The sequence below is a fragment of the Salminus brasiliensis genome, chromosome 3, assembly GCF_030463535.1.
Source record: "Salminus brasiliensis chromosome 3, fSalBra1.hap2, whole genome shotgun sequence".
NCBI lineage: Eukaryota > Metazoa > Chordata > Actinopteri > Characiformes > Bryconidae > Salminus > Salminus brasiliensis.
In genome coordinates this window covers 32,000,033-32,018,789 of record NC_132880.1, presented here as the reverse complement: position 1 = coordinate 32,018,789, position 18,757 = coordinate 32,000,033, and the positions used below count along the sequence as shown (strand labels likewise).

The window sequence follows — 18,757 nt, the reverse complement described above, 5'->3', positions numbered from 1 at the left end:
CCACGCTTTAACTCCTCATTCTAATAAGCACAAAATGCACATATTCCTCTCAGAGTAGCTACGGACTGACTCACTTTAGTTAAGATGCGTTATTAGTGACTAAGCCTAGGGGTTAAAAACTTCCAGAAAGAGCATGAGTGCTACTCTCAGCACTGGAGCTGTTCCGCAGCACCAGTCTTATCTGAGGAAAACACACTTAATATGCACAGTTGGCACAATCCGCTGTACTAACAGGATTAATATTCTCGTTTAGTGACTTCCCGTTCTCCATGCAAAGGCATGTGCCCTTTCTCTGTGTGTGTGTGTGTGTGTTTGTATGCCAGTGTTACTGATCAGGGAGAAGGCAGAGTGGGTGTTGGGGTTATTGTAAACACATTCACACACATGCACAAATTCACAGGGGAGTCAGCACATTTTGCCAGCAGCAGACTCAATCCTAAGCATCTTACCTTTCGCTAGAGGTGCAGACAGGACTGTGTGTGTGTGTGTGTGTGTGTGTGTGTGTGTGTGTAAGTGTGTGTGAGTTCTTTGTTGTGGGGGACGATGCATTCTCTCCTGTGCGACACTGAAGCTCCTGCACAACCCAGACAGTACAGCGACTGCAAAAAACGTCTGCTGGGAATAAACAGAGAGAGAGAAAGAAAGAGACAGAGAGAGAGAGAGAGAATGAGAGAGAAAGCAGCAGCAATAAGCACCCCCCTCCCCTCACACAATCTCTAGCACTCTCTCGTTTGCTCGCTCACTCTCCGTTCCATCCCCAACGGCAGACAGATAAGAGCGCAGCTACAGACAGGCAAACGAGGACAAGCGAGAAAGGAAAGGAAGCAGAGAAGTTCGGAAGGAAAGGGCACATTTTTAACCTTCGTCGGCTTATATTACAGTCATGTAAAGCAAGCGATGGTCTCTCGCTCTCTTTTTCTCTCGCTCTCCCTCACTTTCCCTCATTCTCACTTGCTCGCTCACGCTCTGGCTACACCCTCTCCTCCCTCGCTCACTCTAGCTCGAGTCCAGACATGGCTGGGACTGATTTAGGTCAGCGTGTCTGGCTCAGCACTGTGCTCTCTCTCTCTCTCTACTCTCCGTACGGTCATTTCACTGAGCCGTTTCGACGTTTTGGGGAGCGCCGAGCCGCACAGAAAGAAGCCAGAAGATCTAGCACCGGAACCAGAAGCAACCAGACGGAGAAGCAGAGCTGGCCTGTGACAAACAGGCCTGGTTGCGTTCGGGGAACGAGAAAGACACAGTATTGCCGCCGTAGACGCCGTAGAGTTCGGTGACAAGCTCCAGCATCTTCAGCTTTGCCGTAGATTCGCAGATATGATGGCGAATGCACCTCTCTTTCTCTCTCTCTCTCTCTCTCTCTTTCTCTCTGTCTTGCAGGATGTGCAACGAGCCACTGAGACACTACGGCAGCATCAGCTGAAAACTCCACGCAACAACACTCCACGCAACAAATTCCTGGTCCTTCGTCAGCAGCGTAATTCCAAGTTTGTGAGATTTCTTGTCTTTTTTCCCCCCATCGTCGTTTCACCTGGAGAAAACGATCCCGCTTTAACACGAACACGTTTCATGTGTTCGAAACTGGGGTGAGCCCTGAGTCCAGAGTCCGGATTCAGGATTCCGGAGAATGCAGCTGTGCGCTCCTCTGCCTCCGTCTGCAACCGTCTGGCTGTGCCGCACTGCGTCTGGGAGGAAAGGGAAGGGGAAAGGGAAAAAAAAAAGGAAAAACTCCAGAGCGTCTAGCCAGAGCACTGGCACTTGCAAAAGCCAGCAGCAGCTCCGTGACACAGCAATCAGCTGACCTGCCGTGTCATCCTCCGCCGTCCACCCCGAACACAGGCACAGGGATGCTGGGAAGTTTTCGGGGCGTGGCGCCACCTGACTACGCCCTCTTGTCCTTTCTGGAGCGCTCCCGTTCCCATTTTTGCCAGCGATGACAACGGCGGTCCTGATGAACAAACAGAAGACGGGCTGATAACCCACACGTCTCTTTGTTTTTCCCCCCTGCACTGTTTCTCTCTCTCTCTCTCTCTCTCTCTCTCTCTCTAGTTCCAGCCTCTGCCTCATTTTCATTTGCCCTCTGCTTCTACTCGCTCCTACTCTCTCATTCTGCAAAGTTCCTCTCGCTTTCATGCCCATCTCTCCTGCTTGATTCCCTGTTTGTGTCCTTCCATCAGATCTGTAAAGTGGACTGCTAAACTGCTGGACAAGTTATCTCTAGAAATCTTGCAATATAAGACACAAAAACCTTCCAATCTCACACACTGTATGTGTGTATCTGTCGCTACACAACTGTATCAAGGGCATTAAAGCCTTTCTCTCATTCACTAACTCACTTACCCACTTGCAGCCATATAGAACAGGTGTCCAATTCTTCCTCTTTGTGTAGCCAGAATACCTGCAAAAAGCTGCAGTGCATGACATTAAACTGTCTATTATGGCACAAAAAAAATGAATCTAGTCAAATGGTGCACTTACGCAGGCGGCGAGAGAATTCCGCTCAAGGAAAGAAAGGAATGGAGGTGAGCTATTTAAGCTGATGAATAAAAAAAGCCTTACATTCCATTCCATTTTACCTTAATCTATTCAGATGTGCAGAAAAAGAGTCCCTGCACATTAAGCTCTGCTACCTCCGCTGCCCTTCTTGTACAATTTATACATAATGCTGCATTACTTTGAGAAAAAAAAACCCACCCCCACCATCTCATTCGCAATATTTTTTTGCCCATGCTGACTCTATAGTTCTTCTTTGTCAGGCTGTTAACTCTTTCCCACTCGCTTTCGCTGTAATAAGTGTTCTTTGCAGGCAGACTGAGGAGCCACACAGCCATGTCATAAGCACATTAGCTCAGATACAGTGCAATCAAATAAAACCATACTGAAAAAAGGTAAATATGCTCCACAAATACCAAATACTAATAAAGCCAAGACCTGCTCAGTACAGGACAAAACGTCAAATATGGCCGGAGGCCATTTCCACATCCAACTCAACCAACAGCACCATATTTGGAATCCTAACCTGAGTAGACTGATAAAAACTGTCCAAAGCCGACTACAACCCAACATAATTCCACTTGAACCTGACTGTAGCCTGACAAAATTCTGTCTATAACTAAAACCAGTCCAAAACATTTCAGTGTAAACCCTTCTGTAGGCTAACAAATTCTGCGTTTGACTGCCGCTTGAAAATAATTCTGTCTAAATCTGACTGTAGCCAAACAAAATAATGTGAACTGTCACTTTAGCTGAACAAATTTCCATCCGAACTTACCTGTTACTGAGCGCAATTCTGCTAAACTTCACTGCAGCTCAGTAATATTCAGCAAACCTGCACGGTACCCAAATTTAATCCTGCTAAACTCCACTATAGCCCAATACAATTCTGCTAAATTCCACTATAGCCCAACATAATTCTGCTAAATTCCACTGTAGCTCTGTAAAATTCTGCTAAACTCCACTGTAGCTCGGTAAAATTCTGCTAAACTCCACTGTAGCTCAGTAAAATGTGCTAAACTCCACTGTAGCCCAAGTAAATTCTGATAAACTCCACTGTAGCTTGGTAAAATTCCGCTAAACTCCACTATAGCCCAACACAATTCTGCTATATTCCACTGTAGCTCAATAAAATTCTGCTAAATTCCACTGTAGCTCGGTAAAATTCTGCTAAACTCCACTGTAGCTCTGTAAAATTCTGCTAAACTCCACTGTAGCTCAGTGAAATTGTGTTAAACTCCACTGTAGCTTGGTAAAATTCTGCTAAACTCCACTATAGCCTAACACAATTCTGCTTAATTCCACTGTAGCTCAATAAAATTCTGCTAAACTCCACTATAGCCCAACGCAATTCTGCTAAATTCCACTGTAGCTCAATAAAATTCTGCTAAATTCCACTGTAGCTCAATAAAATTATGCTAAATTCCACTGTAGCTCGGTAAAATTCTGCTAAACTCCACTGTAGCCCAACAAAATTCTGCTAAACTCCACTGTAGCTCTGTAAAATTCTGCTAAACTCCACTGTAGCTCAGTGAAATTGTGTTAAACTCCACTGTAGCTCGGTAAAATTCTGCTAAACTCCGCTGTAGCTCAACAAAATTGTGTTAAACTCCACTGTAGCTCAGTAAAATTTGCTAAACTCCACTGTAGCCCAACAAAATTCTGCTAAACTCCACTGTAGCTCAGTGAAATTGTGTTAATCTCTGCTGTAGCTCAGTGAAATTCTGCTAAGCTCCACTGTAGCTTTACAAACTTCTGCTAAACTCCACTGCAGGCCAATTAAATTCTGCTAGATTCCACTACAGCCCAACAGAATTATTCTAATCCTCACTGTAGCCCAACAATATTACACTGAACCTCATTATAACCCAAAAAGTTTTCCAGTCTCCACTGTAGCCTAAGACAGATTGTGCAGCCTAAAATCTACCAAACACTGTATAAATCCCACTGTGACTGTTGCTTAACAGTAGTTTAACTGTTGTTTGGAAGGGTACTTTTTACCTGAAATAATAATAATTTAACTAGATTTAGGCTGCTTTGGTAGTGTAAGTGTGTGTGAGGTGCATTTAACTGGTGATTGCTAGAACAAGCTAGAAGCATGTTCAGGACATAGAAGTTATTGTAATGTAATTTAATAGTCATTATTTTTCACTTGTAGCTCATTTAAACAGGCCAAGTGAATCTGTGGAAACTGCAGATTCTATATTTTTAATCCATACCAATTTCTTTGACATTAGCTGTGGATTACTTTTATTGATTTATAACATGTAAATTGAATAACCCCAATGTAATCAAATGTGTAATAATGTAATTGCAACTGAATAGCATTCTCAACCTCTAAGGATTTTAAATTTGTGTGTGTGAACGGGGTTTCATATAATTATAAGACAATTCACCATGTTGTGACAGACTAAAAGCCTCAACGTCTCATCCTAGGTGAGCAGAATCAGAATCAGCTGAAGATGTATTAAACAGTGTGCACTGTGATGGCCAATTCTGGCCAACTGGACAGTTTTGTCTCTTTTGCTCTAGCTGGATTGGTAGAAGAGATCTTTCGGCGATCACTTGCTTCAGCTTGTTCTGTGGCAGACTCAATCTGTGAACCAACAGTGATGGCTTGTCTTGAGTAAGATTAAACTCCAGCAGCAATCTGTCTTTAGCCCAGTCTTGACACATTCTCAATTAACCAATTCTTCACTATACTGGTCACATGTTGACGCTAGGTGGCATAAAATGGACACACACTTAAGTCTTGTGTCACCTTGATGCTGAGCCAATTTTCTAAATACATGGTGTTTAACCACCGCATTACGGCAGCTGTTCAGGATGAAGTTAACTTTTGCCAGTAACCTGTCCAAAGTTTAAAAAAAAGGGACTGTGCTTTAATCATATGCCGTCCTGTTGCCAATCACAATCTCCAAAAACATAACATGAGGGTTACACTGGTCTATAATGTCAGAAAAATGTAATAACTCCTAGAAGTCTAGTTATTATTGTCATTGTGATAGAATGTGTGGACAAAAGTATCGGGACACCTGCTCATTCATTGTTTCTTGCGAAATCAAGGATGAAAATCTGGTTGCTTATCCCCAGCTCATTCCAAACATACTGTATGAAGCACCATCATTCCAGAGAACACTGTTCCACAGCTCAATGATGGGAGGCTTTATACCCTTTGTGCATTGTGTCAATAGGTTTATGTTTATGTTTGTATGTCCTATTCTATTGGCAGTACTTCTCTACAGGCACTACACATGGTGTGTGTGTGTGTGTGTGCATTTGCAGCTCTCTGTCAGCAATGGGTGCAATTTAAAGTAGCTGATGAATTCATTAGATGGGGTGTCCACAAATATTTGGACATATAGTATATACAGAATTTCTATGTAATAACATAATTAATTACAGTTACATTACATTTGTTTTACATTGTGTACTGGCAGATGCTAGTCTGGGAATAGTTCTGATGTAAAAAAAAAAAAAAGACAAAATGATTGGACAAATGTTATTTAAAAAAAATACATTATAAATACAAGTTTCATCATATTTTACCAGAATTCTTCTACTTGTTTTGAATGACCTCTTTGAAACTCTGAACGAAGAGGTCAAATGCAGGCTGGAAAAGGGTTTAAGGCAGCAAAGAGAAAATATTTAGACAAGCTGAAAAGCCACATGGCTGCTAATGACTCAACTTCAGTTCCTCCAAGAGAGCACCAGCTACAAGCTAAGGAGGGTCCCCCCGCCCCCTCTTCTTTGGAATGATCGGCAGCTCACCAACAACCTGAATGATCTACTGCAGGTTAGAAAGTGCAAATAAGAATTCTCAGCCCTGCTCTCTCACCTCTGCCCCCTGCTCATCTCACTATCAATAAACATGATGTTAAAAAGCTCCCTAGGTGACAAAAGGTGAAAAAGCTCTGGGTCCACCCTCCACTCTAAAGCACTTCTGTGATCAACTAGCACCAATTCTTTTTAGAAATGTTGCTCCATTCCCACATGACTAAAGTCCACAACTATCATCCTGGTCTCCAAAAACACAAACACGGCAAAACTAAATGACTACAGGCTGGTTGCCCTGACCTCTGTAGTCATTAAAGTCTTTGAATGCCTAGTTCTAGCCCACCTGAAAGCTATTACAGACCCTCTGCTGGAGCCTCTGCAGTTTGCATAAGGGGCTAACTGGTCTGTCAGTGATGCAGTAAATTTGGATCTGCACTTCACGCTACAGCATAACCTGTGCTAGAGTTCTGGTTGCAAACTGCTTCAGCTCGGTTTTTAACACGGCTTTTCCAGAGCTCCTGCAGGTCAAACTGTCTGAGCTGATGGTGCCAGATTTCACCTGCTGGACGATCACGGATTTCCTGGACAATGGGAGACAGCAGGTCTGGCTAGAAGAGCAAGTGTCAGACACTTAGACCCTTCAGTACTGGAGTGCCACAAGGAAAGTGTGCTCTCACCACTGCTCATCACTCTTGACAACAAGAAGTGCATCTCCAAGGACCAATCTATGAAGAACTAGAAGAATGGTGTCCAATGGCGATGAGTCTTTCTACAGAGAAGAACTTAAGCAGCTGGTGCGGAATGCAACAAAAGACTGTAGAGGTGGTGGCGCCGCATTCTCTCTACCAACCCTCAACATTCATAGCTCTGTGCTTTCCACTGCGAAACTACTGACGTTCCATATCCAGGGACCTGAAATGAGAGGTGAACACGGTTTGCATAGCCAAAAGAGGCCAGAGGAGAATGCTTCTCCTGAGGCTGAGAAATTCCATGATCCAAATTCTGCGCAGCGACCATCAAGTCCATTCTCACATCATCTATAACCACCTGGTTTGGACTGTCCACCTCAGTAGATCGAGCCAAGCCCCAGCACATAATCAGGACAACAGAGAGGATCATTGGGTGTACTCTGCCAACACTTCAGGACATTTATAACAGCAGGGTCATGAAGTGCGTTGGCAGGACTATAGCCGACCCTTCCCACCCTGGACAGCAGTTCTTCCAACCACTCCCCTCTGGTAGAAGACTCAGGACTACCAAAGTCAACACACCTAGACATGCTAACAGTTTTTCTCCCAGGGCTGTGGCCCTTATTAACTGTGGACACCTCACACTTTAAATAGAACTTCATAGCCCTTATTACTCCACTGCCAGGACACTTTATGCCATAATCCACCCCTGCATAACTGAACACATGTTCATATCATTCTGTAAAAAACATGCTGTAAATAACAATGGATTTTAACTTTCCACATATTTTAGCTTATTTAACATATATTTTTATTTATGTTAATATAATATAATATCATATAATAATATTCCAAATATATATAATATTTGGTTTAGTTTGTGTGCTTGTCTAAGCAGCTTATAATGCTACATTTTTGTATGCATAACAAAATTGGTGGAATAAGGAGATTCTATTTTTATACTGATTCTGATTACAGCATACGATTGTTATTGCCATCAAAAAATAAAATAGTAAAAAAATAGCAACCTTTTAATTGTTTTTTATTTTGTTTACCTACACTGTAAACAAGCAACTACATTTTGTTCACCTGATTTGGGATTTTTAGTCACTCAGACAAGGAAATCTAAAAGACTTTGCATGAACAAGCAAAACAGATAAGCCATGTGTAGGCCAACAGATTTCACCCTGATATAGTGTTAAACAGTGTAGCTGGTTGATTAAGGATTTGCAAATGCGTACCCAGGCACACAGATCAACACTACAAAGCTTCTCAGTCTTGCACGCCAAGGCCTTTGAATAGCGCTCCCACATGCAGTTCCTGAAACTTTCCTATTGACTCCTGGCATTATCTTTTTGCATACTGGGCACGTCTCCTATACCCCTTCACTTACCTTCAGCATGTAGTCGTTCCCCATACGCTACCTTCTCTTAGGAATGCGTCGTATTTATATAATGGTTGACCACCTGGCCTTAGGGTTGAACAAGCAAATCTAAGCTAGCTAAACAAATAATCTTCCATATAATTAAGAAAATGTGTATCCTAAGGGACTCGACTTGGAGTAAAAATAGTTTGAGTGAAATGATCCCATTTACCAAGCATCTCAATACATCCTGTCGGCTTACAGGTTTTTCAGACTGGCGAAAGTAAGAAAGAGATGAAAAAGTGGGGAAACAGGACTGTCGGTGGGTTTTGCTGCTGATTTATCGCAGAGTGGGGAGGTGCACCTTGGGGAGAGATAAGTGATCAGCCATTCGCTCCTGAACTTCTGTCCTTACATCTGTCCTCTGCTCACCGGGAAAACAAACTGCTGAGCTGGACAAATGGCTGTGACCGTCCCGTCCCCCTCCAGCAAGTTAATCTGTGGGTCCACTGAGAGGTACTTGTGCACAGTAGGAGAGGGAGATTTGAGTGACCTTCTGAATGTCCACCTTCAGATCAAATGTGGAATCCTTTCTCCAGAGTGGTATAAAACCAATAACACATTCATCATACAGGCCTACCTGTGCTATAGTTGGGATTTTTACCAGTTTTTAATTTCTCTACAGAAAAGCATTTTGAAAGTACAATTAGATTCTTTGAAGCAGCCACACTTGAGCACCATGTTCTAAGTGATGTTCACCATGTCCAATGGCAAGAAGGCTGTGGAGCTAAGACATCCAACATTAGTACCAGACCTCACTAATGCCCTTATGGCTGAAAGTTCCAACATCTAATATAAAGACTTCCCAAATGAGAAAAGGCTGCTGTTGCTACAGCAAAGCAAGGACAGGCTTACCACTAATCCCCTTGATTTCAGAAGAAATTGAGCATATAAATTGTGATTTGCCATATCCGAAAAGGCCTGACTTCTTAATTCAGCTAGAAAACATACCTAACTACCCATTTGATGGAATACTACTAATGCGAAAAAAAACATCTCTTGAAAACAAAATATAAGAATGTCTGCAAAAAATTCCCTACTGCATTCTCTTCACTGGCTTCCTGTAGCTACCTGCATCAAATTCAAAACCCTGACACAGGCCTACAAAGCCAAGAATAGACCAGCTGTGGTCAAAAACACAGTGTATACCAAAAGCCTTTCAAACTTCAAGTACAGCTTGGCTTGACCCACCATCCTTTCGGATGCACCCGGGCTTCATTCTGTCCTGGCACTGAAGTGGTGGAACGCACTTCCCCTGGGTGTCTAAACTAGGGATGCACTGATCCACCTTTTCTGTTCCGATACATGAACTTTGCGTATCTGCTGATACCCGATTCCGATCTGCTACCATTGTTAAATTAATAAACCATATCCTTGACCATCTTGGAGAGACTTAAAGAATCAGAATTGACGTAATCATTACTTTACTAACCTACAACAAACTCTAACAAATTAACACAGATATAAATGAACCCAATTTCTGTTTATTGGTCACTAAAGTGAATAACTGTGCTGGACCTCAGCACAGTGTAGTCTGGGCTCAGGACTTTTATTTTGAAATTCAAAGTCTGTGAGACTAAAGAGGAGATAGTAGCTCTTCCCTTCTTGGTTCTTCCTATATGGAGGACGAGCTGGATTACTTGATGATAGTTAATGACATGTTGAGTGCATACTGGTTAGACAGGGGGGATCTTGCTGTTTGCTATTATATGTGTATGATGGCTGTAGCTTACTCTGATCCTGGGTTATGAAGCTCAGAATACCGGCGGTGCGAGAATCGGTTTCCGTGAATGGATCGGTCCTTTGGTTTATCCAATACCCGATCCAGCTTATTTTGCTAGTATCAGACCGATATCTGATCCTAGTGTCAGAACGGTGCTTCCCTAGTCTGAACATCGAGTCGCTTGCTATCTTTGAATGTAGACTGAACACTTATCTTGCACTTATTAAAGCTTACAATTGTACTCTTGGTAAGGTCTTACTTGATTTGTTTGACATTCAGGCAAGGAACAGTATGTCGAGTATCGTGTATCTAGGTCTCCATACTGACTTTTGTATTTGGCAGCATCTCGCTTGAGGTATCTCCTAGACCCTAGTCTATACAAATTAGCCAAGGATATTGTCTGAGTAAACAGCGAAGCACTTTTGTTGCTCTGAAAAAGAGCATCTGCTACATGCCTTTAATGAAAGTTTAACCAAAATCAAGATTGAAAGTGATGGATGTAATGGTAAGAGACTGAAGTAGTAGAAAGTGTGTTCTGTCCTGCTTTCATCCAAAAGAAAAGCCTGGCTGACCATCAGTTGTGTAAACTGATGCAGGCCATGCCTTAAAGACTTCAAGCTGTTGTTCATAACAAGGGGATATAAACCTAGATCAGTCACAAAATACTAACCTACATAGGAAAGATACACTTTCCAAGTACTGTTACTTGCCGTTTTCAGTTCACTACCGGGATCATTTCGAGTCTCAGCAAGTAAACCTGGTCATTCTTGCTGCTTGTTAGAACTTCTGTTAGAACTCCTATCTGATTGATATGGATAAACAAGTGCTAAAATTGGAACCTTTTTTTTTGGAAAGTGAAAAATAAACAAGGCAAATTGTATTCAAAGGGTGTATCAAGACTTCTGTGCCCTGCAGCTACTGGGGGGGGAAGGAAAACACATTAACTTGAATAACTGTCCTGAATAACTTAGATCCACGTAATATGCAAAGTGAAATTCCTGCTAAAGCCGGTTTAGACCTCAGAGTTACTGGAGCTTCTCCAGTTCAGTTTAACAGACTCAGTGGAAACAAGCTATATCTCTCTAAGAGACGTACACACATGCACGCACTCACGCACACACACACACCCCCACAAAAAGGTCCATTGTGTAACGACATCAGGAATGAGGTTGGTAAAATTAGTCAGGCACTGAGGAGACGGGTCGGGAAGGTTAAAATGAATAACTCTAAAGCACGATCCACCACACCGTGTCATTACAGCTCACTCTAGCATTCCAACTCACAGTACACACACACACACACACTCTCAGCACACACAGAACACACACTGTCTGCCTCAATCCAGGCCCTAATTTATCTACCTGTCAACCGTATGCTTACTGAACCATTGGCAGAGTGTGTAAATTATCAACCCAACATCTAACTGTCCTATGCAAATACGTCCTTTGCATATCACCGCTTCACCGTGGTGAAGGCTCACACCACAGTCTTCAAAAAAAAACAAAACACTGGCACTATAAACATGTTCCTTCATTCAAGAGAAGACACAAGTTCAGGTAAACAGCCCGGCGGTGCACCCCCGCACTCCCACCACCAACCGGCTGGAAGGTTGAGGGCATTCCTGTGCCCCCATCAATTGTGCAGTCAAACAAAATTGAGCTCAGGCCTACTTGCTTATCGTGTGTTTAGAGACCAAATAGTGAGGGTTGCCACGGCAACAGTAGCCCGGTGTGAGAAGCGTGGTTTGGATAATGTGGTGGTAATACAAAGTGAATGATTAAGCTCAATGATGGTGGAATATTTTGACAGGACGTATTCTGGTTGACAGTGACCATAAGCATGCATGTGTATTTGTACTAGGTTTCATCCACACCTGCCTCTGTGTGTACAGGCTAGTTTAAACATTTAGGCTCCCTGGTCAATGTGTACATGGGCACACTTGATTTTATAAGTGAGAATAAGTTCACGTCTATCCATAACCATAAGTGCTGTTTTTTTGCTTGACATAACACAATAAAAAAATGACGTGCATAAATGTTCGGGCCTGAACTTGTGTCGACTATGTGCAGAAAATGTCATATTTGTTCACTTAGTTACACTTAACCCCAAAGATTTGCATAAGACTGTACGTCAGTACAGTATATACACAGAGTAAGTCAAACGTTTGGACACACCTGGCTAAATATGTGGTAATCATCACAAAAATATTTTGTTTTAAAAAAAAAAGGACAGTGGGGACACACAGGTATCCACCATAGTTAGGATATTGTGGCGGGGAGGGTGGGGGGGCTGTTCAAGTAGGCCTACATTATACAGTATGTTGAACTGAAAGGAGATTATTAAGTCATATAGGCTATTAGGGCTAATAATTGGTCTTGCTAAATGAGTAAATGTGCATGTCTAAAGGTACATTAACACACTGTAGTTACATGGTGTGAGACGTATTTCCACCCTCACACATACACAAATCCATACAGTGTCTGGAGTTCACAGAGAGGTCAGTACCTGTGTTTTTAAGGTTTTTGTTTGTTTGTTTGTTTGTTTGTTTTTTCCAAAGTTACTATATAAGTTAAATATATTTATCCATTCCATTAGTGCCGATCCCACCTGACCGTTCTCAGTGAAGTACAAATGCTGAGGTTGTAAATGTTTGTTGACAGTGCTGTAGGGCAACCAGCTGCCCAGGCGCTCGATACGCAAGACAAAATAGCCGCTTCACAGAGCCTGGAAAGTCACTGAAGATAACTCTCATGAATATTCACGTTCCCTTTCAACACAACGCAAGTCCCCGCACGGTCACTGCTGCATGTGAATCGCAACAGACTCCCAGTTGGAGGGCCTTCAAATGATGAACCTTCTATAACCCGTTTTAGATGTGTTTTCATTGTGTCAGTGCTTTGGCTTGGTTTAGAGACACTTTACCTTGGCTGATTCAGGAGGGGAACAGCGGTCAGAAAACAGAAAAGAAAAGAAAAGATGATCCTCACAGTGTGTAAGCATTAGTATTATCTTTGCTATCTGAGGCTGGCTAAACGGATTACGTAATGCATATTCAGATGTATGCTTCTCCTAGATTAAACAGTTTTTCTTCACCAGTCACTTTCTTTGTGTAAAAATGAAATAATGAATTTCCTCCAATCTATATTGGCTCTACTGTGCCATCTAGTGGAGGAATCATCATCATTTCACGTGGTTGAATGGGAGCCAACAAGCCAGCGAGGAGAACAGTGAGCGCTGAAGCCTAACTCAGACCTAACAGGTCCTACAGAGCTGACTGCTGCTCGTTTCTGTGCGATCCAGTGCGATCCACTCGCTTAGGCCCTAAAAAGGGGTGGATACATAATAACCTAATATACAGCACCAATAATTTAGCTACCCAATCTAAATATGAACATGATTTATAAATGGAATGTATATGGTTGATGGTACTCAAGCAGTGATCCCTTAACCCAGGACATCTCAAAACGTCTCTCGTGCTGTAACACACCTGTCTCAACCCACCAGCTCGTCAGTGAGCCGTTCATGAGTGTAAATGTGTGTGTGTTAGAGCAGGAGAAGCTCTGAAGTGTGCTGAGAGCGCGAGCGGGGGAAAAAACCCTACTGAACGACACCAACCTCCGTCCTCGACTCCACCCTCCACAGTCGCCAGTCTGGTGGGCAGAGTCTGTCTCTCTCTCTCTCTCTCTCTCTCTCTCTCTCATGCAGGAGCTGAAACAAAAACACAAGCATGCTGCCTCAGAGAGCCAAACGCGTGCCATGTGTGACACTCAGCCTCTACATATTACACCAGCCTTAACACTCACTAAGGCAAGAAGGTAAAGGCATCATTAATAGCAGCATGCCATTCATATCCTATTAAGAGCATTAACATGATTTAATCCCTTGATGAAGCTTGTTTAATCAAGTAGTAGTTCATTCATACGGTTTCCTATTTTATTTGCTGACAATTGAAGTCTGTAAGAATTATTTATTTATTGCTTATTTATTTTAATAAGAAAAACAAAAAGGACTTTTACAGGATTTCTCAGTTCACCAGATAACTTTAGCCAATAGTCAAAGAGAGGAGGCCACGGCTATACCTACTGGAATCCCACTTTTAGCTTACGTTATCCAGCCAAGTGAGATTATATGCGAAATGTAAATAAATAAATTGATCAAAAAATAAATAAATAGCATCGGATAAAACAAGTAAGTGCTTAACTAATCGCACTCATAATTCGACAGTAGCGCCGCCAGATCATGTATCAAATCATGGTCTAGGAAGAAAGGGAAAAAATAAAATAAATAAATATATAAATAATAAAAATCATGTACCTTTAAAACTAAGTTTCTCGGCGCAGAGTGGAATGAGGTCAGACGCGAAGCTCCTCATTGCTCGCGCCGATTATTATTGGAGACGATATTGGGCCAATGGGAGCGCGGCGGGGGCGTGGTTAGCTCCCGGACAGGCTGGAGACAGGCGCCGGTTGGCTGTTTTCTCTCGCCTTTATGGCTGAGGGAAAGCATAAAGCGGCGGAGCGAGGCGATGCTGACCGCAGACAGTTGGGCAGCAGTGAAAGGGACTATGAGAGAGCGCAGCCGCCAGACACTCAAACCGCGTGGCGCTCGGACCAAGCACCGTGCTGAAGACGCAAAGTTGCGCGTTTCTCGCTGGATCCACAGAGGCACTGGGCTCGTTTTCAGCCGCACTGGCAGTTGAGCTACAACCTGCTGTTGTTCTACTGTCCCTTTTTAGATAACTGCTGTTATTCTCACTGGCTGCTTGGCTTTTACTTTGGAAAAAGAGAGGGGGAAAAACTTGACAGTTCCCTCCCCCGCACACTAACATCCACGCAGGGGACATGCGTGCAGGAGACGCTTCGCCAGCAGGGAGATAAACCAACCTAGATAAGCAGAGAGCGCGTACACTCTCACAGCAGCAGGCTAACTTTTCCACGCGCCTGCTTGGTGGCAGAGAAACTCAGTCCCACCAACTGTGTTGAACAAGTACTTCACACTCCAACCTGCTAGAAAGGGGAGTGTGTGTGAGTGTGTGTGTGTGTGTGTTTTAAAGTTTTTTTTTTAGCGACGAGCCATGGTGGCACAGACCATCACAGCGACCAGCGCGGACTTTCCGCTCAGCGACTCCATTGATCCGGGTGAGATGGACCCAGACTCGGTCACAACCGCCTCCTCCGCCTCCCCGTCCCCGGGCTCTCCAACCCTGGCCGGGGACAAGCTGGACGTGGCTTGGTGCAAGACCCCCAGCGGACACATCAAGCGGCCCATGAACGCGTTCATGGTGTGGTCGCAGATTGAGCGCAGAAAGATCATGGAGCAGTCTCCAGACATGCACAACGCCGAGATCTCCAAGCGCCTCGGCAAACGCTGGAAGCTCCTGCGGGACTGCGACAAGATCCCCTTCATCAGAGAGGCCGAGAGGCTGCGGCTCAAGCACATGGCCGACTACCCGGACTACAAGTACCGACCGCGGAAGAAAGTCAAGCCCTCTTCGTCCTCTTCCTCCTCGTCCAGCAAGGCCGGGGACAAAGTGGGCGGCAACCCTGGTGCCAAGCCCTCCTCCAAGAAGAGCCACGGGGCCAGACCTCCCAGGACGCACCGGAAATCCAGCGCGCACGAGCAGCCCGGCTTGGACCACCACTCGCTCTACAAGCCGCGGCCGACCTCGTCCGCCAAGCCGGCCAAGCGCGCTTCTCTGGCGGGAGGCGCGTCCGAGAGCCAGCCGCTGTCCGTAGCCGTCCCGTCCAGCCCCACTTTGAGCAGCTCGGCCGAGTCGTGCGACCCGCTGAGTCTCTACGACGACAGCAAGGAGGAGGTGGAAACATCTGGCGCTGCCATGCTGGCCCCGCGCAACTTCAAGCACGCTCGCGCCTCTTCTCCAGCCCCCTCAGCCTCGCACTCATCCTCCCAGTCGTCCTCCTCTTCTTCCTCCTCATCCTCCTCCTCTTCTTCTTCCTCCTCATCCTCCTCCTCGGACGAAGAGTTCGAGGACGACCTGTTCGACCTCAACCCCAGCCCAGGCTTCGGTGGCCTGGGCGGATTCGGTGCCGTGTCCCTGGACAGAGACTTAGACTTGGGCTTCGAGTCTGGCTCCGGCTCGCACTTCGACTTCCCAGACTACTGCACGCCAGAGGTGAGCGAGATGATCTCTGGAGACTGGCTGGAGTCCACCATATCCAACCTGGTGTTCACGTACTGACTGTTTCACGCGTCCTGAGCGCGACCAGTAAGAGCGACTCCTGCTGACGAAGCGGAGTTGAAGACCGCGGTTGAGATGGAGCCAAACGGCGTCCATGCTGAGGGCAAGCCGTGATAACCATGCTTTCTCCTGTTTGTATCACGCCAAGAAATGGCGGTGGGGGCTCACAAATAAACACACACTCACCCACTTACTCACTCAAACGCGTGCACGCGTGCATGCGTGCGCGCGCTCGCTCGCTCTTAAACACACAGCCCAGATGGGAAAACGAAATATATATATAAAAAAAACGCTTAGCTCGCTTAGCTCGTTTGGTGGCTGAAGACGATGCCAGAAGTGACTTAGCCTAACTGTTGAGGGAAAGAAAGAAAGCATTGCACAGTGAAGACGAAGACGAGGCTGTCCGGCCGTTACTATTGAACTTTAAAGGGACTTTTATTGAGGACTCGCATTTTAGAGTGAGAGACTTTGGCGCAAAGACAGAAAAAAAAGGTGAGCGGATCTTTTTTTTGTTTGTTTTTTAATATATATGAGGAATTCCAGATTTCCACTGGAGCTGAAGTGATTTTTTTTTTTTTTTTTTTTTTTTTTTTTTTAAGCCAGGCTTTAAGGACTCGAAAGCATGCTGGTTATGGTTTAATGATGACAAACTGAAAGACGTGAGACTTTTAAAGTGAAGAGCAGCGCCATTGACTGAACAGAGAAGATAAACAATCACCAGCTTTTCCTGTCAGACATCAGGATTCACAAAACGCAACTCAGACGGTTCAACTTTCTACACTACAGAGGAAAAGAAAAAACATCAGGACCAAACTTCTCTCCCTCTTTGCCTTTTCCTGCTTTTTTTCATCCAACTTTGGTCCCACCTTTCTAACTTCTTTGTGCTCAGAAAGAATAAAAAGGACGTTTTTTATATCGGTGTATTTATAACGGACAAACGTTTTGGTTTGTATTTTTTATGATTATTGTCGTTACTATTATTTTCTCCTTCTGTCAACCTGTTCCCATCTTGTCTCGTTGTGCACACACACACACATATATATATATATACACACACACACACGTCCGTCTCTGCTGCAGAAGGGCTAGAACTGCATCGTGTTATTTAACTCATGACCTCTCACACGGAGAAAGGAGGATCGAAACGTTTGGTTTATTTTCTACGTGTATTTTTGTACAAATTTATCAAGAACATCGCTGTTTTTTTGGAGGAGGGGGGAGGAGGAGGGGCAGATGAGGATAGTAGTAGTAGTAAGGGTGGTGGTGGTGGGGGAAATTGGGGTCGGCTCAGAATCTGTCCCCCTGGCCATGTTTACAGTGTCAGTCCACAGGCATCTTAAAGACACAGTGTCTCTTTTTCAGCAGCCAAGCGTTACTTACCTTACCTTACCTTTCCTCACGTTGCAAAAAGGAGCATTGAACGAGGCTGTATGTAGCAGTGACTTACTGGGGAGAACAAATACTGTCCCTTTTGTGCTTTTTTTTTTTTTTTTTTTTAATTATTATTTTTTATTATATATAAATAGTGAAACGCTCGGTTTGAACCACTGGATGGAAATGAAATTCTACATTCAAAATGCCTACACGAGTTCACGAACAATGAAGTAATGCTTCACTCCTAAATGTGCAAGGATTATTTAATCTTTTTCTACTTGTTGGCTAAATGTAGCTGAATCGTTTTTAGTATGTTACGGCATGGCGAATAGCATTTTTCTTTTTCGTTCGTATTTTTTCAAATTCAGGTTTATGTAGAGCTGTTGTGTTTTAAGGCGAAGGATCGATGTGAAGATTTCTATGTACATTGATTGTATATTAGGTAAAGACTGCGTGTTTGTCTGACTGATTTATTACGACGGGCACTTGAACACATTTTATATATATATATTATATATATAAACATCCCTACGTTTAAGATTGTTGTTCATGAGGGGTTTTTTTTTTTGGTTGGGGGGGATAAATATATACATTTTTATTGTTTCATTTTGTGCAATATGCTGTGTACAATATCTATTTTTTTTGTCTTGACATACCATATCTCATTTGAGTAGAGAATTCAAAGCCAGCCAATTGTGTCCAGTCACTGCCTGTCAGACCTCTGTACAAAAACTTTTGTCTTTTTTCCAAAAGGAAATAAAATCAGCTGGAACTGAGCTTTTTTGTGCAAGAACTGCTTTCTTTAATACAACGCTGGCAGATATTCCTATCTATTGATGCCATTAATGCCATTGGTTTATTAGCCCAAGTGGTTATGGTATGAGTGGTGTGAATGTAAGTGGATCATAAGTGACGACTGCATCTTTCAAAACACTGCTGATGGTTCACCACATGTCATGTCCATAGCATCTGCCCACTCTCAGGCAAGTAATCACACAATCATCCACTACACTGGATCATGCCATCTCCACAATTATACCCCTTCCTTCCATGAGTGTTTAGTAGGGTTTTGGTCCCAT

At 43.8% G+C, this 18,757-nt stretch overlaps 1 protein-coding gene and 1 long non-coding RNA gene across 2 annotated transcripts; one reads left to right on the top strand and one right to left on the bottom strand.

Moving 5' to 3' along the window:
- Window positions 1–1,808: 1,808 nt before the first annotated feature.
- LOC140552009 (uncharacterized) lies at window positions 1,809–14,495 on the bottom strand. The gene is made up of 3 exons (XR_011979293.1): window positions 14,420–14,495; window positions 13,721–13,813; window positions 1,809–1,948 (listed from the first exon to the last, which is right to left on the bottom strand). It is a non-coding gene; the product is annotated as an uncharacterized lncRNA (long non-coding RNA).
- A 155-nt stretch (window positions 14,496–14,650) lies between these two features.
- On the top strand, window positions 14,651–18,454 carry sox4a (SRY-box transcription factor 4a). Its single transcript, XM_072675899.1, has 2 exons — window positions 14,651–16,796; window positions 16,904–18,454. Exon 1 carries the CDS (start codon window positions 15,180–15,182, stop codon window positions 16,302–16,304), a length of 1,125 nt encoding a protein of 374 aa, XP_072532000.1. The 5' UTR covers window positions 14,651–15,179; the 3' UTR covers window positions 16,305–16,796; window positions 16,904–18,454.
- The last annotated feature ends 303 nt before the right edge of the window (window positions 18,455–18,757 follow it).

Coding starts and splice junctions, on each gene's coding strand:
- sox4a (XM_072675899.1), top strand. CDS start 15,180: ATGGTGGCACAGACCATCACAGCGACCAGCGCGGACTTTCCGCTCAGC.